The sequence below is a fragment of the Paracoccidioides lutzii genome (assembly GCF_000150705.2).
Source record: "Paracoccidioides lutzii Pb01 unplaced genomic scaffold supercont2.49, whole genome shotgun sequence".
Taxonomy (NCBI): domain Eukaryota; kingdom Fungi; phylum Ascomycota; class Eurotiomycetes; order Onygenales; family Ajellomycetaceae; genus Paracoccidioides; species Paracoccidioides lutzii.
The window spans coordinates 25,286-48,636 of record NW_015440995.1 but is presented as its reverse complement, the minus strand read 5'-3'; the positions used below and the strand labels follow the sequence as shown (position 1 = coordinate 48,636).

The 23,351-nt window shown below is 45.7% G+C and overlaps 8 protein-coding genes across 8 annotated transcripts in view; 5 read left to right on the top strand and 3 right to left on the bottom strand.

Annotated features, from left to right (window-relative positions):
• The window catches only part of PAAG_12649 (hypothetical protein), a gene marked incomplete at both ends in the record, with an annotated part of 2,308 nt that extends 1,429 nt beyond the window's left edge, over positions 1 to 879 (top strand). Inside the window, one exon of the mRNA XM_015848115.1 lies at positions 30 to 879. Within this exon, the coding sequence (XP_015702270.1) occupies positions 30 to 879 (850 nt within the window). The remainder of the gene's footprint in view (positions 1 to 29) is intronic.
• A 2,600-nt stretch (positions 880 to 3,479) lies between these two features.
• On the bottom strand, positions 3,480 to 6,689 carry PAAG_08842 (hypothetical protein; the record flags this gene model as incomplete). Its single annotated transcript, XM_015846647.1, has 5 exons — positions 3,480 to 4,558; positions 4,642 to 5,926; positions 5,996 to 6,064; positions 6,154 to 6,316; positions 6,382 to 6,689. The coding sequence occupies 5 exons, from the start codon at positions 6,687 to 6,689 to the stop codon at positions 3,480 to 3,482; spliced, it is 2,904 nt and encodes a 967-aa protein (XP_015701444.1).
• A 727-nt stretch (positions 6,690 to 7,416) lies between these two features.
• Positions 7,417 to 8,532, top strand: PAAG_08841 (ubiquitin thioesterase OTU1; the record flags this gene model as incomplete). The annotated part of the gene is made up of 1 exon (XM_002789192.1): positions 7,417 to 8,532. The coding sequence occupies one exon, from the start codon at positions 7,417 to 7,419 to the stop codon at positions 8,530 to 8,532; it is 1,116 nt and encodes a 371-aa protein (XP_002789238.1).
• A 933-nt stretch (positions 8,533 to 9,465) lies between these two features.
• Positions 9,466 to 11,465, top strand: PAAG_08840 (hypothetical protein; the record flags this gene model as incomplete). The annotated part of the gene is made up of 5 exons (XM_002789191.1): positions 9,466 to 9,650; positions 9,814 to 9,890; positions 10,029 to 10,068; positions 10,141 to 10,210; positions 10,449 to 11,465. The coding sequence occupies 5 exons, from the start codon at positions 9,466 to 9,468 to the stop codon at positions 11,463 to 11,465; spliced, it is 1,389 nt and encodes a 462-aa protein (XP_002789237.1).
• Positions 11,466 to 12,500: 1,035 nt separating this feature from the next.
• Positions 12,501 to 16,702, bottom strand: PAAG_08839 (condensin complex component cnd1; the record flags this gene model as incomplete). The annotated part of the gene is made up of 5 exons (XM_002789190.2): positions 12,501 to 12,671; positions 12,752 to 15,124; positions 15,208 to 15,349; positions 15,406 to 15,529; positions 15,604 to 16,702. 5 exons carry the CDS (start codon positions 16,700 to 16,702, stop codon positions 12,501 to 12,503), a joined length of 3,909 nt encoding a protein of 1,302 aa, XP_002789236.2.
• Positions 16,703 to 17,342: 640 nt separating this feature from the next.
• On the top strand, positions 17,343 to 19,141 carry PAAG_08838 (cell cycle protein kinase spo4; the record flags this gene model as incomplete). The annotated part of the gene is made up of 4 exons (XM_015846646.1): positions 17,343 to 17,628; positions 17,714 to 18,164; positions 18,232 to 18,292; positions 18,374 to 19,141. 4 exons carry the CDS (start codon positions 17,343 to 17,345, stop codon positions 19,139 to 19,141), a joined length of 1,566 nt encoding a protein of 521 aa, XP_015701443.1.
• Positions 19,142 to 19,902: 761 nt separating this feature from the next.
• On the top strand, positions 19,903 to 20,791 carry PAAG_08837 (protein-L-isoaspartate(D-aspartate) O-methyltransferase; the record flags this gene model as incomplete). Its single annotated transcript, XM_015846645.1, has 2 exons — positions 19,903 to 20,004; positions 20,153 to 20,791. The coding sequence occupies 2 exons, from the start codon at positions 19,903 to 19,905 to the stop codon at positions 20,789 to 20,791; spliced, it is 741 nt and encodes a 246-aa protein (XP_015701442.1).
• An 802-nt stretch (positions 20,792 to 21,593) lies between these two features.
• PAAG_08836 (DnaJ domain-containing protein) lies at positions 21,594 to 23,240 on the bottom strand (the record flags this gene model as incomplete). The annotated part of the gene is made up of 2 exons (XM_002789187.2): positions 21,594 to 22,190; positions 22,263 to 23,240. 2 exons carry the CDS (start codon positions 23,238 to 23,240, stop codon positions 21,594 to 21,596), a joined length of 1,575 nt encoding a protein of 524 aa, XP_002789233.1.
• Positions 23,241 to 23,351: the final 111 nt, after the last annotated feature.

Sequence of the window (23,351 nt, the reverse complement as noted above, 5' to 3'; positions counted from 1 at the left end):
TCAACTGCCCTGGATGGCTGGGATGACAGCTTCACTCTGGAAGAAGATTACCTACCACCAAATCTCCATGACGACGTATTGACCCCACAAGAGAGAATGAGACGATTATCCCGAACAGAACAGGACCACGGCAACCTCAACAGCGCTAGAGATTTCAGCGGCCTGGGTATGCCAAGCGCAGGATCCGGCAGGGTAGGTTCACCACTGGCCTCGAGCCCGTCCCGCTTCGGCGCAATCTTCGCCAAACAGCGTCAGAGAAAGGAAGAAGAGGGACAGGGACAAGTGGGGCAAGGACAAGTCGGTTTCGGCCACGTCGGTTCCCCTCTGCGCGAATCCTCCTTGAATTACCACGCCGCAAGCCCCAGCCCCAACCTCCGCCCCATCGGCAGCCGCCCAACCTCCGGCGACGTATCCCCCTTCATATCCAGCCCGTCCCGCCAATCTTCCATGTCCATGATCTCCCAACAGCTCAGCAGCACGTCATTACATCCCAGCTCAGCCCGACATGCCTCGACGGGCAGCAGACTTGATCGCAGCGTTTCATCCCCCGTTAGCACGAGCAGGATTGACGAGGAGCAGAGCGACCTTGTCTTCTCCATGGAGGAGGAAGAGAATAACAAGCGTAATAGCACCGTGTGGAATTCAAGTAATACGGCCGGCAGTGCGGGTCATAATCATAATACTAATGCTAATAAGGCTTCGACGAAGGGCAAGGATGGTTCGACGGCTACGGCGGCGGGACAGTTACGACAAAAGCCACTGGCACAGCAACAACAGCAGGTACAGGAGAATACACAGGCGGCAGCGATGCAAGGACAGCAAGAGGGTAATAATGGCGGTGCTGACGCTAAAGGGAAGACTCTTCTGAAGGAAAATTGAGTCGCTGTATAGTGGTGGGCGGGCGTAAGCAACAAATATTACCCTAAATGGGAGGGAAAAGTATTCTGTTTATATTTTTTGTCTTATTTTCTATTTTTTCTTCTCTTTTTTTTTTCCTTAATTTTTATCCATCTTTATATTTCAGCCCACAGTTATAGTTATAATGTAATCCACCACTGGTCGGATCACATCATTGGGCGGATTACCTCCCCACTCCAAGTTCAATAAGTTTCAAATTAAGCAACTACCGCTAGGAATTATATAGAACTTATATAGGATATGCTCTTAGGCCTGCGAGCAGCCAGGAGGTCTATGTTCTATATTTACTACAGCATGCTAATGCTAACTTTCTAGTTCTCAGATTTGAAATTTCAATCTCTCTTTCAACAAGCTGATTGAGCTTCTGAGCTTTAGCAGTTCTAGTTAATACTTTTTGAGTGATTAGAATTCTTTCTTAAGTTATATATATATTTGATTTTTCTCTCTTTTACTTTCATTTCATATCAATAACTTTTAAGTTTATATTCTTTTTTATTAGTATTCTTTTATTTGTAAATGTTGTTAGAATTAATATGTTTCAATTAGCTAGTATAAAATATTAATAAAATTTAAAATGACTCATTCAATAAATACTCTGATTAAAATATATTAAATTTTTATAACTCTTTTATATTTTATCTAAGTCTTCATTTCTCACTAGATAAAAACATATTAAATATATAGAGAAAGAATGCATTTCAACTCTTTATTTTTTATTTAATCAAATATGAAACTTATAAATAAAAAACTTTTATTAAAAGAACTTATAAAAGAATATTAATAAAAATTTAAATAAATATTAAAATTAATTATTATTATTAAATTAAATATTTTTATAAAAAATTATTTAATATTTAAATGATTATTAATTTTCATAATTAAAATTTATATAAATATATAATTAAAATTAAAAAATTATTTTTAATAACTTTTAATTAATAAATAATATTTATAAATAAAAAATAATTAATTTACTATTTATAAAATATATATTAGCTTTTTTAAAAAAATTAATTACTTAAAAAAAAATAAAAGTAAAAAGTAAAAAAATAAATATTAATATATTTTAATAAATTTAATAATATAAAATATAAATCTTTTAACTGCTTATAAGTTTAAAAATAGATTTTATATAATTTTATATATACGTTCTATTAATTATTGCTTGATTTGAATTTTTATCAATCAAGATAAAGAGATTTATAAAATGATTTAAACTATTAGATGATAAATCAGTTAACTTTATCATTTAAACAAACTATAAACATCTTTCTCTTATTTTCCAAGTCTTCAATATGCATATTTGTTGCGTTCATTTCATGTGTCTTCTCATTTCTTCTGTTTCCCCCCCTGATGTTTCTTCCACACTGTTAAAACTGTTTCCCACTATTTTTCTCTTTTTCCTCAGTTAATGCAAATTTTGTCATCTTAATAATTCATGTAAAACTCGACAAAACCCGGAAACCCAACAAAACAAAAACGCGAGTCTTTTTAAGTATATATATATATAGATACCATCAGTTCAAGTTTCTTTATTAATCCATCTGTCTCATCTCATCTCCTTTGTCAAGCGTTTTATATATCCGTTCTCATTTCATCATTTGTCGTGTCAAACTCTATACATACATTCATGGTTCCCTTCCGTCGGTCCGTCGGTCCGTCGATCTTCCCCTGTCGATTTATCTGTAAGCAGGCTGCCCGTTGGTCACGTGATATCCGATCTCAATGCAACAACGTTCTCATCCAACCAACAATTTTAACATATTCATAGCCCATCATAAATATATAATAATTACTTAATTGTCATTCATGCTGTGTTCTTTTCAACTTGTATGAATGTCCTGTACACCTCTTTTTAATAACTATTTCATTTGGGTGCAGATTAAGCTGTCTACCTCATCTACCTCTAATCTCATCACAAAATTAATGTCTAATCTAATGTCTATGTATCTATCTATATTTCATCCAGCTAGTCATTCATGCACATATATGTAGATAATGTATATTTCCTATGGCGTTGTCTATGAAAGAAGCTCCCATGCGAATCGTTCCGCAGCATCTATATGTTTTACGTTGATGTTTAACTTAGAGCGGTGTAAGAGGTCTCGAATGAATCTGTCCAAGACACTTCTTTCATGACCTGATGTGATATGAAGAAGTATATTGCCCAGCACCGAGTGTTTAGATGGAGAGAAACAACTCCTTCACAGAAACGCGGACGGAGAACTCGTGGTCAGTACATGGGCAGGGAGGAAGCTCAGGGAGCCGAAAATTAACAAGACGACCGTATAAAGAAAACCAAGAAGACGCCTCGACTCAACCCATAACTCTATCGTTGAAGATCGCAGCTTCAATTCCTCCTCTACATATCTATTGTACAGAAAAGGTGGAACACGGACGCCGAAAAAGGACAAATCCAGAAATCCAGCGTGACGCATCGCAAAAGATGAGAAGGTAAAAAAAGAAAACAAGAAAAAGTGAATTGCAAGCCCATGTCATACCATATAAAAAACAACCACCTCCCGCTTCACCCAAACAAAATCAACAAAATCCAACAAAAATCACACACTCATAAACATCCCCCCAGACCCAACAGGCACCGCAGCCTCCGGCTCCCTAACATCAAACCTCTCCCTCGCCTTATTCTCCTCCGCCTTCTTCCTCAGCACAGCCTTATACCTCTTCTCATCCGCCGCCTTAACCCTCGCAGCATCCTCCTTCCCATACCGTTCCTCATACCAGTCCTTATCAGCCTGCTTCATACCCGCCACAGCCGCCATGACAGCAAGCTCGGAAAGCGTCTTCCTATCTGCCGTGGCTATCGTATCACCATCAGTCTCCTTGTGACGCTTCGCAGCCTCCTCTCTCTCCCTTTCCCTCTCCTTCTCCTCTTCGAGCTGCTCAAGCTTCCTTTTCTCAATCTTCTTCTGCCGCTCCTCCTTTGCCGCTAGGTAACGTAGCGAATGTCCTAATACCGTCTGCTCCACGGGCGGGACGATGTCAAGCGGCGGACTCGTGAAGAAAAGTACACGCCCCTTCTCGTCGCAGTGGAATTGTTTGCGAATATCCTCTGGGATTGCCGCATTGGCATTGTCGCTTAGAATGAACGTTTCGACTGGTCGGGGGGCGTTGGAATTGTACATGTTGGGTGGGAGGTGGGGGGCCTGGACTTGATGCATTTGTGGCTGTGGTGGTTGTGTATGGGGGTAGCGGTTGGATTGGTAGGCGGGGAAGTTGTGCGGGGCGGAGTAGGGTTGTGGTGAGATGGGCGGGGGTTGCTGGTAGATTGGGATGGGCTGGGAGGTCTGTGTGGTGAAGGGACCTGGGCGGTGGGTTGGGTATCCGGCTGGGTAGATCGGGGTAACAGGGGCCGAAGCGACTGTCTGGGGCGTGAAGGGTTGTGGCATCCGCGTTAGCGTGATGGGTGGTGGAGGGCCTGTAGCTGTTGCGGGGATATTTGGAACTGTTTGGCTTGGAGAGCGGGCTGATAGGGAAGGTAGTGGACTGGCACTCATGCGGTAGTCTCCTTGGCTGTCAATACTCTGGCGGGTTGGAGGACGGTTTATGGGCATTTGTCGAGGGGCAGCTACTGGTACTACGGGAGGAGGTGGAAGCTGTGGAGGAGGTGAAGGAGTGGGTTCTGGGGGTGGCGAGTCCTAAACCAGCAAAAATATTTGTTAGCATCGGATACAAGAGGGCCAAGTTAAAAGAGGAATTAATTACTTGCATTTTCCTCTCTTGGTCGACGATGGACTGCCCCTACAATCGGTGGTGCATTTTCTGCTCCCCAGGTTGGCTTTGGGATATCGTCAGTTTCCTTTGCATCTTCCTTTAGGAGGTGCTTGATCGGGCTAGGTATCTTCTTGATTTTCCGAGGTGCGTCGAATAGATCCATCTCGTAGTCTTTCTCCCTAACTTCGTCCGGAAGACAGCTTGCCCAAGTTTTAATTTTGTTGAGTTTATGTTTCTCTTCGTTGTATCGGGCTTCGCAGACGTAAACTTCTTTTTCTGGCGGCAAACCCCTCGGTCTCCCACGGTTGTAGCGGGTGAAGAACATAACGAAGCATCGATCAACGACTTCCCCAATGCGGTGATCTCGATACTGCCCTGTTTTCACGACTTCGTTCGGGTAAAAGTGTTTTTCGAACTGGTGTACAGTTTGTTCCGGGCGGTAGTACCAGCAAGCATTAACCCATTTCTGCCCTTCCGAGTCTTGCCAGGTTCGATATATCTGCGCAACAATTGGTTTTGTCACATCATTGGGGTTTTGGATGTGTACCCAATCACCCACTTTCCAAAGCTCTCCTTTATGCAAGATACCATTTGGTAAGGGCAGGCGTCCATCTTCCATCAGGTACTCGCTGTCCGGTTTCTTCTTCTCCTGCTCAGCCAGTTTATGTGCTTCCGACTGCAACTCGGTGGCATCCTTGTATATCTGACTGTTCACCTGATTATACGCCTTCGCGTTGTTGAACATAAGGTCCATATCCCTCATAAAATGGTCCACAGAGTTGTACTTTTTTCTCTTAGATTTTCTTTTGATGAGATCAATAGCCATGGGATCCTTGATCTCCGAAAAGTAGTCCGGGTAGGCAGCCTTATCGGGGAGCCGCTCGAAATGGCGCACCTTGAGCTGTCCCGAGGAATCCTTGAATTTGCGTATGCCCTTCAAAACAGCTTTGATCCGCGCCTCCATTGGAGTATCAACACGAGGTGGGCGGCCACGCTTTTTTCGTAACTCAGGGTCAGTGGCTTTACCGTCGTCTTTGGTGCCAGCCTCTCTCTTAGAAGATCCACGGGCAGGCCGTCTCCGTCTGCGACGGGTGCCCTCATCATCTGAGTCATCAGGTTCATCATCTTCCTCGTCCTCTTCCTCTTCCTCCTCCTCATCTTCTTCGAGGGGTAGTGGGTCTGCCTCAGGAATCTCTCCCAAGTCCGGAAGTTCAGCCGTTTCCGAAGAAATTATTCCTTGTTCGACAAGCTTACGAAATTCAGAAATAAAGACGTCCTAAATTTTTTAAAAAAGGGAATATATTAGAGTTATGTAAGAGCATTAAGGCAGAGTGCCATAGCGAACCTTGATAACGAGAGCATCTTCATATGCTTGTGATCTGGGGCGGTTGTATGTCTGCGCATTATGAGGGATCTAGATAAAAGGTTTTTAAGTCAGGAAGCTGTAAAGCGTTTGACATATCCGCCATAAGAGGAACGAGCAGATAATCACAGAAAACATACCAATGCGCAGTCTCTTACAAACTCCGCGAAATGGGTGTATGTCTTATTCTTGATCTTTTGTTTCAAAACACTGAGTGCCATGGGCTCTTTAATAACGTCGTAGTAGTCCGGGACATTGCGCTTGTTGACACTGCGATGGAAGAGGCGCGAGGGGTCATGTCCACTATATATTTTGTTAAAAGAAGTAAAAAGAATGAGATAGGGAAAACGGCACATAGTATAACACACTCAGGCTCGCGGTAGTCGTAGATGGCCATGACTACATCAAACATTGACCTCCATTGGTCATCCGTGACTTGGTTTGCGGGTTTTGATCCATCATCTGGTTTTGAATCTGATTCTGTTGATTTAGATGCGGGCAGTGGGGTGGCTGGAGACTGTGAAGGTCCGGATTCGATGTGATCTTCGGCCTGATGGGCCTGCTCTGAGAGTTGCTGGATGAGCGTCATACCTTGATGAACTTCGGCGGTGGGAGCGGGAGCGGAAGCGGAGGCGGAGGTGGGCTGGAACTCCAACCCAGCACTCTGTTCTGTCATGATGCAGAATGGACAGACCTGAATATGCTAGGATCAGCTGGTAGGATCGATGATGCTTGTGAATATGCGCCAGAAGAATAGCACCAACTGATCTCGTAAGTATGACGCGCGTGGTGTTTGTCCCTCCTATTTGCGAGAGTGGGGTGTGAAGGAAGTAAATCCCTGGGCTGAATAAACAAATGATATTTGATATTTAGAAGTTGGTTGATACAGGCCACGCTGTATCGGATATATGTTATTCCGAAATAGCATATTAGGCCTCTAAGCGGCTCAGAATAAGCGACAAACGACAAGCGACAAGTGACTGCCAACAAATGATGACGCAGCGATTTGGAGAGACTAAGACAACTTAAAAAAAGGACATCATCATCAGTGTAGACAAGACAACGCACCTCTCCCCTCTCCACACCCTTTTGTTTTCCACATTGACCCTTGCCCACTCCGGGTTTTGCCCTTGTCTGACTTGAATCAAACTCCTCCATCCTGCAATCCCGTATCCCGCATCCTGCATCCCGAGACCTTGGGTTAACTGTCTGTTCTGCCCACCAAATTTTTTATTTATACAGAACCACAGCCTGTCCTTTACCATATTAAATATCCACCATCAACTAAATAACAAATTGCTTCTTCTTCTTCTTCTTCTTCTTCTTCTTCTTTTTTTTTTTTTTTTTTTTTTTTGATATAATACAGGAGACTAGCATAGACCAGCCTCAGTCTGGTCCGGACGATGAGAATCCGCATCCGTGGCCCTGGCGGCCAATCCACCATCTTCCTAGACGAAAACGCAACTATCCGCGACCTTCAAACTAAAATTAATGAGAAAACAGCGTTGGCATCGTATGACATCAAATACGGCTATCCCCCCAAACCACTGCACCTCGACCAGCTCGACCCGGCTGAATTTATCAGGGGAATCGGCACAAATCTCAACGGAGAACAACTCATTATTAGCAAGAGGGAGACAGGGCCTGCTGCTGCCGTCACGTCAGCCAGTTCGATACAACAACAACAACAACAACAACAAAAACAAAAACAAAAAAATCCCGCTTCAAATGTCGCTCTCCCCGGGAATTCGAATAGGCCTGTACAAACTCCGCAAACTGCGCAGACTGCGCAGACCACTCCATCCAAATCAGACATCCCGAAACCACTATCATTAACCCGCAAGGAAAACACCACCATTGAAAACGACCCTCCGGAGATCCCTTCGCCTGACCACAGAGGCACAGTCGTCCTCCGCATCATGCCGGATGACAACTCCTGCCTCTTCCGAGCCGTCAGCAGCGCAGTGATAGGGGCCATGGACGCAGTAACTGAGCTGCGATCGATAATCGCACAGACCATCCAAGAGCAGCCGGAACTGTATACAGCCGCAGTACTAGAAAAGTCACCAGACGACTACTGCCGCTGGATCCAGACGGAGGACTCGTGGGGTGGAGGGATCGAGTTGAGCATACTCAGCAAACATTTCGATGTCGAAATCTGCTCTATAGACGTGCAGTCGCTGCGCGTCGACCGGTTTAACGAGGGGAGGCCAACACGTTGTATCGTTGTGTATTCGGGAATCCATTATGATACCATTGCCCTCTCCCCGTCGGACGAGCCGTATACGCATGCCTATGCACCGCCGGAGTTCGACACTAAGATATTCGATGCGGTTGATCTTGTCATTCTTGAGCGGGCGGTGGAGCTGTGCCAGATCCTGCAAGCCAAACACTATTTCACCGACACTGCGTCGTTTCGAATCCGGTGTAACATGTGTGGGGGTGAGTTTGTGGGTGAGAGGGGGGCTACGAAGCATGCTACAGAGACTGGGCATTATGACTTTGGGGAAGCGGCTTAGCAGGGCATATAATATACTATTAAAAATGACGCAAATCATATGCATATATTATCAATGCATGTAGATTATTACCCCTTTTGAGGTTTCTATGATGAGGAATTCCCTTCCGGGACATCATCCATGGCATCCGGGGCTGCTCGTGGCAAAGTGATTGGGTTGGATTCGATTGGGGGGTTTTCCTAGCGCTAGCATGGGTGAGCTCGACTATAGTATGTAGTAAATAAATATTTATTGTTGTTAGATGTTATTTACCTACTTGCATACCAGCCAACATATCTATTAATTCTATGTCAATAGAGTTCATCGTTATAATATTTTTCTTTTTTCTACGTACATATCTCTGTAGGCACTCAGAGTTCGTCCCCGTTCTGCCTTCTTACATACTTTTAGCTTGTCCCTTCGGCAACCGAAAGCTAGAAGCATGCTGTACTGTAATGTTCTGTACCATACACTCAGGGCCCAAAGGACGGGGGTACCTGAAATGTTATATGGTCCAAAAATAATTCGCACATGGATGTAATACCCGCCGCTAGTTGCCTGGACATTTTAGTTACCGTACATCGATACACAGACCGTACTGATACAAACAGACATACGACGTCACCGCTTTCCGATAAGAAGCATTATTTTTCCTCTCAACTCCAACATCAACGTCAACATCCACACCTCGACAACAACAACTATGGAGGACACATCTATCTATACAGCTCTTGTATACTATACGACAGCTGCTTACAGCTTATAATATACAACTTTTAACGAATTCCCTTATCACATATACGCATACTGTACTGCACTGTACATTCCATCTACTTAACACATGACCCTCGCTGCCCCTACCGCAACAACCTTGCCCTAACTGCTCGTAACCACCTCATCTATCATCCCTATCCTGCTCAGGCTATCCACTCCCTAAATAAGCTCCTTTTTCCCATGGCGTCTTCCTCCTCGGGCGCCTCTTCCGTCTTCGACCCTCCCGAAGCCACATCCTCCATCAGCTCCGCCATGGGTAACGACAACGACAGAAGAGCAACGTCCGTAGACAACATCTCAACTGCTCCCGAGAAACCTCCAGATGACTCATCCAAGCTGAAAACCTTCCTGGCGATTCTTAGACAGTGAGTTCCTGGCAAACCTTTTTGGGTTATATCTTATCTGGGAAAGGGAGAAAGGGGAAAGGGGCAAAAGGGCTGGCTATACGTTATCCAGCTCCAACACCGGTAGAATCCACTTCGCCAGATTGCTAATACAATTCCACCTCTTCATTTATGTAAAAAACAGGTTCATTGGTGTGTCAGATATTGCTACTGTCCGTTTTTCACTGCCGGCTCAGCTGCTTGAACCAACTCCAAATCTGGGTGAGCAGTGAAATTTCATAAATTTATTTTTCTTATCTTTCTTGGATAACCTTCTCCTACCCCTTGCTCGCCTTATGGTCACTTCTAGAACATGCCCAGCTGACAGACTGCTTGGCCGCCTGACCGATGTATTATTAGAGTACTGGAATTACCTAGATCGACCGGAAACATTCGTCAGGTACGACCCTAATATGCACGTTATTATCTGTGATCCACTGTATGGGAACATATAGCTAATTAACAGTGACAGCATCGGGAAATCTGATGACCACCTTGGTCGGATGCTGGAAGTCCTGCGGTTTTGGTTTACAAAGGATCTCGTGAGTTGTACAACGGGGAAGAGAACACCTTGTCTTGCTGAGTAATTGTCATGCTGAAAAAGGAAGCCTTAGAAATACATCAAAGGCAAACCTTGCAAACCATACAACTCTGCCTTGGGCGAATTTTTCCGGGTGTGTATTTCGACAAGAATGGGATATTTTCCCTTTCCCCCTTCCCCCTTTTCATTTCCCCTCGCCTAACACCTGCGGAGATAATAGTGCTAATCACTCAATCCAGTGTAACTGGGAAATAGAGGATACGGAACGCCCAATCACACCTTCAGTACCCAACGGCGGCACTACTACCAGCACTGTCACCGCTAATGGCAATACAGAGCAAGTGAAAATCTCCTATTTAACCGAACAGACCTCACACCACCCTCCTGTGTCTGCCTTCTATGTAGACTGCCCTCAACGAGGCATCACCGCCCGTGGTTTCGATCAGATCAGCGCCAAGTTTACTGGCACCAGCATCCGCGTAACTCCCGGTCAACACAACTTAGGCATATTCGTGACACTGCGGGATCGAGACAATGAAGAATATCAACTCACACATCCTGCAGCACATCTGGGCGGTCTGCTCCGTGGTTCGTTGTCCATCACAGTCGCAGATACCTGTTATATCACCTGTGCCAAGACACGAATAAAAGCCATCCTTCAGTACCTCGATGAGGGTTGGTTAGGGAAAGCACAGAATAGAGTGTCTGGCGTTATCTTCCGCTACGATCCGGAAAACGACAACAAGATCAGGATCAAAGATGTACCTGAGGCGGATATCCTGGCACGAATCGACGGCTGCTGGCATGAGAAGATCTATTACACCCTATTCACCGCGGAAGACAACGGATCTAAAGGAAATGAGAAGAACGAGGGCAAAAGCAAAGAAAAGGAAAAAGAAAAGGACAAACGCCTGCTCCTAATCGACATTGCTCCTCTCTTTCCCGTCTCCAAAGTCGTCCCGCCAGCAGACCAACAGCTACCCAATGAATCGCGCAAGTTCTGGTCTAGCGTCACCGCCGCCATCGGCGAGAAGAAGTACAGTCTCGCTACAAAGCTGAAGCAGGAGCTCGAGGAGAATCAGAGGCAGCTGGCTGCTGCAAGGAAGGAGATGAATGAGGAGTGGAAGCCCCGGTTTTTCACTGTGCCTGTTGCATCGTCTGGTAAACCGGAGCTGACGGAGGAAGGGGAGAGGGTGCTGAAGGGCTTGCATGAGGGGGATTTCAGGCTTGAGGGGAGTGGTGGGGTCGATGCATAGAAAAAGGGCTCTTGGGATTATTTGGTTTTCTTCTGGTTTTGAATTGGGTTAGTTCGGTACATAAGCTTGTGCATTGCATCATAATGGTAATACAGTACGGTGTTATGGGGGGGATGGCGAAAACGAGGAAAATAATAACTTCCATTGTGGGTAGGAGGGTCAAGGGCTTGGTTTATTGTGTTGCTACAACTGACCTGATTGACTTGACCCGAATACGTGCGTACATGCAGTACATACATGTTCGGCGCATGGGCTTCGCATTTTCCTCAACGGGTTGTTTTTCCTGTCGATTATTCAATGATTACAATTTCTTTTTATTCCTCTTTTTGTTCCGAGTTTAATACTTTGCGGTTCTACCCCTTAGCTTTTTAATTAATCATCAGTCCATTTCTATCACTTCCATTAAATATGCAATCTCTTCTATTCCATTCTATGGCTATACCATCCGCATCTCCACTATTGACCTTTCGCTGTATTCTCTGGTATTTGGATTGTTATATTCGTAGTTGAATAGTTTGGTTTAAACTTTGAACATCTTCTCCATGGATATATATACACGGACATATACCTTTACAAACATACGAACCAACGCAAACAAATATGCATCCCATGCATATACACATTCAGGATTATACAATTTTCGACCACGCACTCTCTTATTCCATCTACCTTCAAAAAGCAGTCATCGCCAACAACCAGAGTGTGCAACACTACAAGGCATAAAAATCATGAAACTGTCAATAGCCACGCATATTATAAAGATAGGAAAACCAGCAGGAACCCAACATTATTGTCCCTCCCAGCAAATGCCATCCAAGCCAATTTGAATATATTATCAACCGACCAGCAATACCCTAAAACGCCAACCGTTGTTCAATTTCACACGTGCACCTATAACGTCCAAAACAACACACATGTAACACGTATATACGACGCCAAAAAAATAAAAAAATAAAAAATAAAAAATAAAAAGAAAGGTGAAACAGGCATGTATAAGAGAAGACGACCTCGAACAAGAAGAACAGGGATCCAAACCTAAGCGTTCGCTTTGACAACTCTGAACCCAGCGGTAACTGTCTTGGTGATCTCCTCATTCTTATGGGGCAGGAGAGAGAGGGCATAGGCAACGTCGTTCCACTGCCTTTCATTCTCGCACCGGGCCAATCTTGCCGCTAGCTTCTCAGCTAACTGTTTGGCATGTTTATCCTAAAAAGAGAGAAAAAAGAGTTAACATCATAGCCCATCTTTCTCAACAAATAGTGGGGTCGAGGGACGGTATTCCATACCTTTTCAACAAACCCAGCCAAAAATTTAATAATCCTCCGCAGCGCATCTTCCTCCAGTCCCTTCTCTGTGCTCAGCAGACTAAACATATCCACAAAGTGATTGTAGACCGCATTATCCTTCGTAGCCAGCTCGGTAAAGAACATCCGGGCCAAATCGGCAATCCGTTTGTCATCATCCTCAAGACATTTAGCCATCTCGCCCAATTGACCCTTAACTTTCACTTGTCCGGCAAGGATGAGGAATGTCAGTGTCATCAGGCACGTGCGCTTGACAGAGACATCGCCATCGTTGAGCCGTCGATAGAGGAAGTCTGTGTTCTCATCGATAAGGTGGTTGAAACAAACAGCCATGTCACCGAGTGCAATGACGGCGTTGCTTCGAACGATGGGGTCTTCCGAACGCTCCATTATCGTGATGAGAAGAGGTAGGTGCTTCTCGCAATATTCGCTGGAGACGCACATAAGTTTAGCCATGCACAAAGTGGCGGCGGCTTGAAGATTGCGGTCGGGGTACGCATTGTTATTGGCACAAATCTCAGCTACTAAAGGGCCGAAATTGGTGAGCAATGAGGTCGGTCCATATAATAACTCGCGTTCACGAATATGAGCCATAGCTTCCGTGAAATCATCTTCCGTTGTGCCACCAATTAGGTCGAGTTCATTATCCTCAGAAGGTTTATTATCTTTTTGGGGTGCCGGCTCCGCACTCTTGCTCTTTTCCTGCTCAGCCTTCCGACGTTTGAAATCGAGTTCACAAAGTTCAAGATGAACGATTTGTTTGATAGCAATATGTCCGACTATAAACAGTAATTGGGACAGTGGAACGGAGGAGGTTGTTTTCTTTCTGGGGGTTTGAGGCTCTTCAAAGCCGCTGGAACCTCCACTGCTTTGGGATGAACGGGGTCGTACATGAGCCGAAAAAACGAACCTGGTTTTCCTGCGTAGGATTTCGGAGCAAAGGACATCGGGGTGTTTTGAGAGGGCATATATGGCTCCGATTGCATGTTCTGCTACACCATACCACTCCTTGCTGTCCGAGTCGATCTCTATCATTGCTGCCAGTTTGGTAACAACAGCGTGATCATTTGGCAATTTAGAAGACGAAGTGTCCTTCGACTTTGCCTGTCGACCAGGTTTCATTCTTTTCAAAGCAATACAAGTGTACTTTGCGAGAACGAGATCTGCCCTTCCAAGGCCTCCCAAGCCCACACGAAGCATCGCTTCGATCTCTCGCACCACAACCTCTGGGTCAGCAAGCGCAATCATTCCCAGAACAATAATTGCTCCTCTCCTTTGAGTTTTAGAAATCTCTTTCTTCTGGACACTGTACACCTGCCATAGTTTGGCAATAACCAGATCTGATATATGACCAACTTTCATCATCGTACTTAGAAGTTGTTCCAATGAGGTGAGTTCAGCAGGAGTGGCACCAAAAGTAAGACTTATCATGTTGCGTGCGATATAGTTCGCAGCATCGTTGGGACTGAAGGAGTCCGGAGCGTCAAAAAACAAACCCTTGTAACAGTCGATCAAATGGTTTTGGACTCCTTTACCTTCATCGCTGTTCCCTTTGGTCCAGATTAACCGGAGCATTCGTCGGATGCCTGTTCGAGAGGTCTCAACTTTATAGGCATCGATCATAACGAAGAAGTCCATTGCTTCAATCACTTCACTCTTGTTTCGGGAGGACAGCAACTGTGAAACTATTTGGGAAGCGTGGTGTAGGACTTCAATAAATCGAATTGCTTCAAGGTAATATTTTCTCGTCAGCTGGAGTCGCGCCAGCAGTTCTGAGGTTGCCGCCTCCTCTTCGGCTTTCTTCATTGCGGCCTGTTTTTGTTCCTCAGTCATTCTGGGAGCCTTTGAAGGAGAGTCATCGGGCAGTTGAGTTGCATCATCCAGGAGTTCGCTATCGACGATAGTGGAATCGGCATCATTGCCCAGCCCTGGTGTCTCGGGAGGAGGCCGTAGCCCATTTAGCTCCGCCTCTACGGCCTGTAATCTTGCATCCCACTCCTTATACGACAGTTGACCTCCATGCATCACGCTAAACGGATGAGTCGAGACCAATTTCGCGAGCAATTTGATTGCATTTCTGCGAACATTACTGCTTTTGTCCTCTAGGCTTCTAGCGGCAAGCTCAGCTGCGGTTTGTCGCCTTTTGGGGAATTTTTGGTCAAGTTCGGCGAGCTTCATATAAACCTGGATAGCACGGCATCGGCAATATGGATTGATGTCCAGAAATCGCTCCTCCAGCACGTCAAAAAATGAATTAATTTGCGTTGTATAATTGTCACTTCGTTCTTCCTGTTTGCTTAAATCTGATATTAAATTGCCGCAGACTTCGATTACGGCACATCGCAAAGTATAGGCCTGAATCATGGTCAGTAATACCGTATTTTCTTTTCTTTTCTTTTTCTTTTTTACTGTATGAAGGGACGCAAGAAATTAATCACCTCGCTGTCAAGCTGTTTGGCCAACAGAGTCATCTGTTTAATGATCAATCTCGGCGCGAGCTCTGAGAGTCTGATAATAAACGCAGACACTGATTTCGGGCCCTTGGTGTCATTTGAATTGAACTCCTTGTTTCCAAGTTCCCTGTCAAATCTATAAGTAAACAATCAATTTCAATGCCATAAGTGCTCTTCATGTACCTCAATATTTCATCTGACAACTGTGGATAGTCGTACTGCTCCGCGAGGATATGGAGAAACTCCGCCATTGGTTCTGAAAGATGCTCAAAATATGTGAGACTTTGGACAATTGACGTTTGCGCTCCTGGAAGTTGGTTAGACTGAAAAAAAGGAAATTTAGGGGGAAAACAAGGTATTTAGTTAAAATCCAGATCCTACCAAAAGCATGGCCATGGTGCTTTACAGCAATGCATAGCACTTTAAATGCATGCATTCGAATGGACATGCTCTTCACTCGTTGTTCGCTTTCTAAAATCAAGTATATTGTCCTGGTAAAGAGGTTGACAAATGTGTCACGATCGGAGGTGGTCACGAAGATCTTCCCCAGCTTCAACTTCAATACTTTACACATAACTTCCATGGCAATCTGGATCTGGGGGGAGGAGTCCCAGTGCTCATCGGTTGAACTGGGTTTCGATTTCGATTTTCCGGCCCCGCGCCGCGCTGGGGCTGCATCGGGTGGTTTTTCAGCGAGTTTTGTCTCAACAGCAGATAGCGTCCATTGCAGCAGGAAAGCGTACATTTCCAAAAGTTGCTTGTGGTGCTGAACAGCGTCTGTTTCGTCGGACTCGATGTCATGGTGAATAATATCGGCTTCGACGGCCAGGCCCGAGACGACAAGATCCAGGATCTTGCTGAGAGCCTTTGTCGGGAGCAGGGAAGAGAATCTACAGAGTTTAAAAAGTTCAGAGTCTGGTTCTTGATGATGATAACTTCGTTGTTCAGAAAGAAGATAGGTTGGTGCACACTTGAGGAGAAATTGCAAAGAGTCGAAGAAGCTACTTCTTGCGAGGCCTTCTGGGTTTTCAGCTACCGCGTCGACAACGGGATTGAGAACCCCGTTGATCAAGGGCGTTGTCAGCGATTCGGGATCATTTTCGCAGTCCAGAAGTTCAGGATCTGCTTCTGGGGTGGGTACGGAGGTGGGATCGCTCAGGTAGTATTTCAGAGACTCGTTTATGTCGAAATCCATGGTGTCATCACTCCATATAAAAGGTGTAGTAGTAGTAGAACGCACACGAGAAGAGGACGCAGGACGGAAAAGGGGAGAATTGCGGGAGATCGAAAGCACAGAGAACGGGAAAGGTGGTTGATCCCGGTCCCGATCCTGGTGGTGATGAAATTGAGAGTGAGATTGAGATTTATTTTCCTTTCGAAGTTGACGTTGATGATGAGGCTGATCAGGGTCGGATGTGGTGTTTTGTTTGTGTTTTGCCACTTTGGGCGGGCCCAGGCGGCGCTGTTTTTTGCCCGCCATTAGGGGGAGTGGGGCGTACCAATGGAAACGCACCAAAGCAGTTGGTTAGCAGCTAGGTGAGTAGAGAGAGCTGGTCAGTTCTGGGATAAGGAATTTACTGTAGTGCCGTAGCTCAGCCTCAGAAACACATCTACAGACTTTAAAAAACGTTCTCTTTTTTATTTTGTTTTTCCTTTTGCTTTGGTTGGACTGAGGAATATTCTCGGCAGCTGCTCTTGAGTGTTTGGCTGTGTAATTATTCTGGCGGGGGCAACCTGTATGGATGCTGTATGATAATTACCACTTTCCCCTAATGCGGCGCCTGTCCAATGCTGTTTTTACGCTGGGTGTCACACCAGCAAAAACGGGTTGAAACAAAATGTGGCCAACAGAGAGGGCAGCATGGAATATTTTGGACGCGACATTTGGGGCGCGACAGACAACAAATATAAACAAGGCGGGAAGAAATTGAAGAAATTGCTCTCAGCCTGGTGACTGACATTGATACCACTACTCCACAGCCAGGAAGATTCTATTTTTCTCTCTGAATCACCATACCAGTAGTGCATACAATACAAGTACATGCAAAAAGACACTTGGGCACTTGAGCGCAGCTGTCAAATTATATCCGACAGTGCAACTCTCTCCCAAGCGCCTCAATATGGCCACTCTCCACTATCCTGTTGACCAATACACCACAGATGGAATGCTGAACATGGCTGGAGAAGGGGAAGATGATCGTCGCTCCTTTGACACTGAATCTGGCGAAAAGGTTATCCCCACAGATGAGGACTCTCGCAGCGTAGGGACCGAGGAGCAGTCGGATCTTTCTGAGGACAGTGAACTGGTCGAACCCTACGAGTCTGTGGCGGAAGATATGAGAAAGCTAGAGAGCACTTTCAAGGGTATCTCCAGCAGGTATCGACTGATCAATCGCACGGGGGAGGGTTGGTAACGCCCCCAGATATAAAAAAAATTTCTATATCTTTGCAACTTCCTAAATATGCCCACCAGTGCTGACATTTCTCAAAGGGACGTTCTCCACGGTCTACAAAGCCGAAGATCTTTTATATGATGAATATGAGAATGACTGGGACTGGGAACGCAAGCTGGATGAGCAAGATCATGACAGAGACATGTACACATCTGACAAAGCCAGATCCAAATCGAATCTCAGGGGTAAACGGAGGCGACACTATGTTGCGTTGAAAAAGATCTACGTAACGAGTAGCCCAAGCAGAATCCAAAATGAACTTGAGCTTCTGAACGACCTTCACGGCAGCCGTTCTGTGTGTCCTCTCATCACGGCTTTTCGACACCTCGACCAGGTAATCGCAGTCCTGCCATACTTCCCCCACACCGATTTTCGAGTTCAATACCGCACATTCCTCGTCTCTGATATGCGTCATTACTTTCGTTCTCTATTTTCCGCCCTCCATGCCGTTCACAAAGCAGACATAATCCACCGGGACATCAAACCAACGTTAGTGATTGTTGGATCTACAATTTATTTAACACCAACCTTCCCGTTGCTCACAACATTTTTCCAGGAATTTCTTATATAACCCAAAGCTTCGACGGGGTGTTCTGGTTGATTTCGGCCTCGCAGAGGTAAGCTATTTTATGTGTGTATTACTGCCAGAGATATTTGTGCACATGCTAAAAAGAAAACCTCAACCCCTCATCAATTAGCGCGAATACGTTGGCGGCGAACTGTGTCACTGCGCGCAGAATTCCACAGCAAGCAGATATCGCGCCATGTGGCTCCAGAACAGTCTGCAGTCAAACACGATGTCGACGGGTTATCCCAAAAACGACTCACGCCCCTCCCGACGTGCAAATCGTGCGGGAACCAGGGGTTTCCGCGCGCCCGAGGTTTTGTTCAAATGCACATCGCAAACGACAAAAATCGACATTTGGTCCGCGGGAGTCATCCTGCTGACCCTCCTTGGCCGACGATTTCCCTTCTTCAATTCCGCAGACGATATAGATGCCATGATTGAAATTGCGAGCATATTCGGGGGGCGCCGCATGAGAGCTGCCGCAGCACTGCACGGACAAGTCTTCGAAACCACCATCCCCACCATTGGTGAGAAGGGGTACTCCTGGGAAAAGATAGTGCTGTGGTCAAGCTGCGTGGAGCAACTCACAGAAAGCGAAAAGCAGGCAACCCGGTTTCTCTCAACGCTCCTGGAACTGAACCCGAGTAAACGGCCCACTGCTAAAGAGGCTTTGCGCCATGACTTTTTCACTCATCCCGAAACGGAGGACTTGCCCTGGGAAGATATTGGGGATAGAGAGGGCGATGATCGAGCTCCTGAAAAGAATAAGGAGCAGGTAACTGAAGAGCAGCGGCAACAGCAACAGCAGCAAGAGCAGCAGCAGCAGCAGCAGCAGGAGGAGGAGGAGGAGGAGGAGGAGGAGGCAGTTGAGCCAGCTGACGAAATGCAATTGGTGTGATGTTGTTGTGTATATATATGTGTATTATTCCTTCGGTTCTGATGATTTTCGGGGAGTAAATGGTGGTGGGGACAAGAGGTGGGGTGGCGGGTTGTCATTTATTTATCACAAAGCATTGTGCGGATAGAGACAGCAAAGTGCTCAATGTTTTTAATGTGAACATCATGATTTATTTTTTACTTTGTATATGTTTCTCCTTTTAATAGTTCATTCCATACTTTATTTGTCCCCTCTTCTTCGTTTACTTCTCGAGCTCGGCGTTGTCGTCACATCTTCGCCTCTTCCTCCTTCCAGCTTAGCGGGAGCCCTGACGTAACAACTTGCACAACAACCAACCACAAGCATCTTTTACTATATTTCATGATTTCTTCTCTCCACATCACTACTTCTTTAAGGGCTGCCCGCAGTTCATACTGGTTGGCCTGTGATAGCTTGATAGGTCTGCAGTCTTTGGATCCTCTCAATTCTTTGTATCAGTATTTGTCAACCCCGCACACAACCGAACCCATAGATGCTTCATCCACTCTCCACCAGGATAAATCCAATACACCCCCAAAGGCCCGCCTAGCCTCAAAGTGTCTCTCCGGACCATCTATATATTTCTTGCTCTCTTCATTGGCCTCATATCTCTATTCTACACCACCTCCTTTTCTCAGATTCACCACCTTCAACAAGTCCAGCATATCCAATATCTTTGTAGCAGCATCTCTTCCCTCTTACACGCCACCACCACGCACCGATTCATCGGGAGATACTTCAACATGGCCTGGCAGAGTTCGGGAAAATCTAACGCGCAGTTGATTAATAATTTGTTCAAGAATGGTCTTATTAAACATGAGAGAGTAAGAGATGCTATGCTTGCAGTAAGTACCTTCTCTCATTTTATCTCTCCCTTATCTATTTGCATGCCTTTGTGCATCCATGCATGAAGACTCAATATATATAGCTCTATCCGTGTATTTTCCATGAATCTATACTTGACTGAAAGCTAAGCCAAACGGCCCCATCCAGGTCGACCGCGGCGACTACTGCCCCGCAAACCCCTACGCAGACTCCCCACAAGGAATCGGCTATGCTGCCACAATCTCTGCACCGCACATGCACGTCCATGCCTGCGAATACCTCCTCCCATTCCTGCGTCCAGACTCGCGTGTCCTGGACATAGGCTCCGGCTCCGGTTATCTAACTCACGTCTTTGCCAATCTCATTACTGGCACCTCCACCACCGGCACCCCACCTTCAAATGGCACAGTCGTTGGCATCGACCACATACAAGGGCTGGTCGACATGGCCACTATAAATATGGCCAAATCAGAATCGGGCCTCCAGCTCCTCAACTCTGGTAAAGCGCGCTTTGTCCTTGGCGATGGGAGAAAAGGTTACCCTGAGGGGGGACCCTATGATGCCATTCACGTTGGTGCGGCAGCGGCGGTAATGCACCCAGCCTTAATTGAGCAGCTGCGTGCGCCTGGGAGGATGTTTATCCCCGTGGAATCGGGAGGGGAGAGCGGGATGAGATCCTTTGGCCTTGGTGGCTCACAATATATCTGGGTTGTGGATAAGAAGGAGGATGGGACTGTGGTTAAGGATAAAATTTTTGGTGTTAGTTATGTCCCGTTGACGGATGCCCCGAAGGCAAGGAGGGAGTGATCTTGATTTCCGTTCGTTGTCCTTAAAAAGGGCTTTTGGTCTTAACCTTATTTTATTTTTAATTTTCTTATTGGGCGCCCGGATCTTCCTCTTATTTGTCTGCTCTTCTTGTTTTGCACGAGTGTTAAGTTTCATTCAGGGTGTAAAATTTTTGTATTTCTTTTCAGAAATTGAGGAGTTGGTGGAATATTGTGTTTATTTCTATTTTCCCTCAAAGGCAGATGGAGAAAAAAGGGAGCCATGATATTGGCTCAATGACCAGATTTGCAGGAGTTTCACAAGTGTAATTATTACAACAGGTCAAGGGAGAAAAAGGTGGTAAGATCATAATCGAAGAATATTCTTATTTCATTAATACTGAAATCAAAATCCGATTCCAAGTAAGGTCTCCCCGCGTCTTTTGCCCCCAAGAAACCACCAATCAATTAGACAGTTATCTAGAAAAGAAATAAAGAAACTGGGACTTGGAACCATAACCTAGTGTTTCTTCTGTGTTTGATGAAAACGCCTTTTCCCCCACTCCAACCAAAGAACAAAAGGAATACACATGTTTTAAAGACCTAAAACGCCGATTGCACAAAGCTTAATAGCGATATAGGCTGGAAGTTTCTCCTCTAAACCAGGTAAAAAAAAATAAAATAAAATATATGAGTGTAGAAAATATGAGATTATGCATACCCTTACTAGCCGTAAGGACTGGAAGCTAAGAAAGCTTCCTGTATGCCTGGCATATAACAGACGATGATTCAGAAAAAGAGATTGTGATGAATCCAACGCAGACGAAAAGACGGAAATGTGTATCTTAACCAAATGGGAATCCACCAGGGAAGTTGAACGACCCTCCTTGGAATTTGAAATGATGCGGTCCGCTCCCCTGCTGGAAAAAGAACTGTTGCCCGCCACTACCAGGGCCGAACGGACTGCCCTGGAACGGATGACCTTGTGCCTCAGGATTATTAGGATCATCTCCACGATCGAAACGGGCCCGTAACTCTGGATTTGAAAGGATCTCATATGCCTCGTTGATGGCAGCCATTTTCTTCTCCGCATCCTCCTTGGTAATTCCGTGTGATATCGCTTTATCTGGATGGTGTAGTTTGGTCATCTTGCGATAGGCCCGTTTGATGGTCTTCTCGTCTGCATCGCGGTCGACGCCGAGAACCTTGTAGTAGTCCTTCTGTTTCGAGCGTTTGAGGAGGGTCTGGGCCTTTTGGAGAAGTGATTGGAGTTCTTGGATGTTTTCGTGTTGTCCTCGGGCGTCGTTTAGGGTTTTGATTGCTGATTCAAATTCACCTTCTTCGATTTGAGCCTCAGCTTGCGAGAGGAGGCCATGGAGAGAGTTAGGGTTCAGCTCCAAGGCTTCGGTACAGTATTTTCGTGCTTTCTTCTTCGATTTCATCTGTAAATTATTGCAGATTTAGTTTTCTGTCTCATAAACAGAAGGAGAGCTTCCTTTTTAAAAAGTACGAACCTGTCTGTATATTTCACAAGTCTTCTCCACCAGATTGTCATGGAGTAAGTTTGGCGCTTTTGGTTGTATATGTCCAGCTGCACGAGCAGCCTTCACATCATCTTTTACATCCTGAAGCACCCCTGGATCGTCTTTGTTTCCCACCAGGAGCTCAGCGGCCTTGCTAAATTTCCGTCCTTCACAAAGGCTCTCGAGGGTAGCCAGCTGTTTCGCAATTTGCTTTTCCCTTCTAAATAGACGACTGCACACTTTAGAGTCCGGATCTGAATGGAGACATTTCCGTATCTGTGTGATCCCCCGCTCCGTATCCGCCAATGAATAGAAAAGCATGGAGGATATTTGTAGATGTGGCTCGACTGAACCCGGTGCCATTAGCAGAACATGAGCCAGGTCACCGATACCTTCTTGAATTTCTCCTCGCTCAAACCGGCAGTGTGCCCGCAGCTGTCGCAAAGGCAATGATTGAGGCGCTTTCATGATCGCAACTCCAGATTGAGAGACACAAGCTTCCCAGTCACCCTTCTTCTCTGCAGCCTGAGCCAGGCGAGCTGCTCCTTGGGCTTCGTCCAGTTCCGCAATTTCCGCAGCGGTATTTTTCCCGGCAGCCACCAGATCTTTCTTTGCGGCAGCCCAATCTGCGGTTTTCATATTAAGTCGGGCCCGCTGCAAGAGAGCACCTTCGAAGTCGGGTTTGATTTTGAGCACCTCGTTGAAGTCTTGTAAGGCCTTTGCACTTTTCCCGAGGGAAAGGTAGGTGGCCCCACGCTGAAAGATAGTCAAGTAGTTTGCAGGGTCTCGTGAAATTGCAGCATCAAAATAGGGCAGCGCATCTTGAGGGGCTCCATTTTTGAGGTGTGTTTTTGCGGTGGAGATGAGGGATGAGAGCGGAGTATCCGACGGGATATCAGATGACTGGAGCCCGTTGGTGGCAGAAATGACAGCAAGGAGAAAAGTAAGGGTCTGGAGTGAGACGATCATGGCGAAGAGTTGAAAGTAGTCATTGAGAAAAAGCGGATGCGCCTAGGAGAAATAATGCCCGAAGGCAAGAGGGAGAGTATGAGTTCTATAAACCACAAATAGGCAATGGAG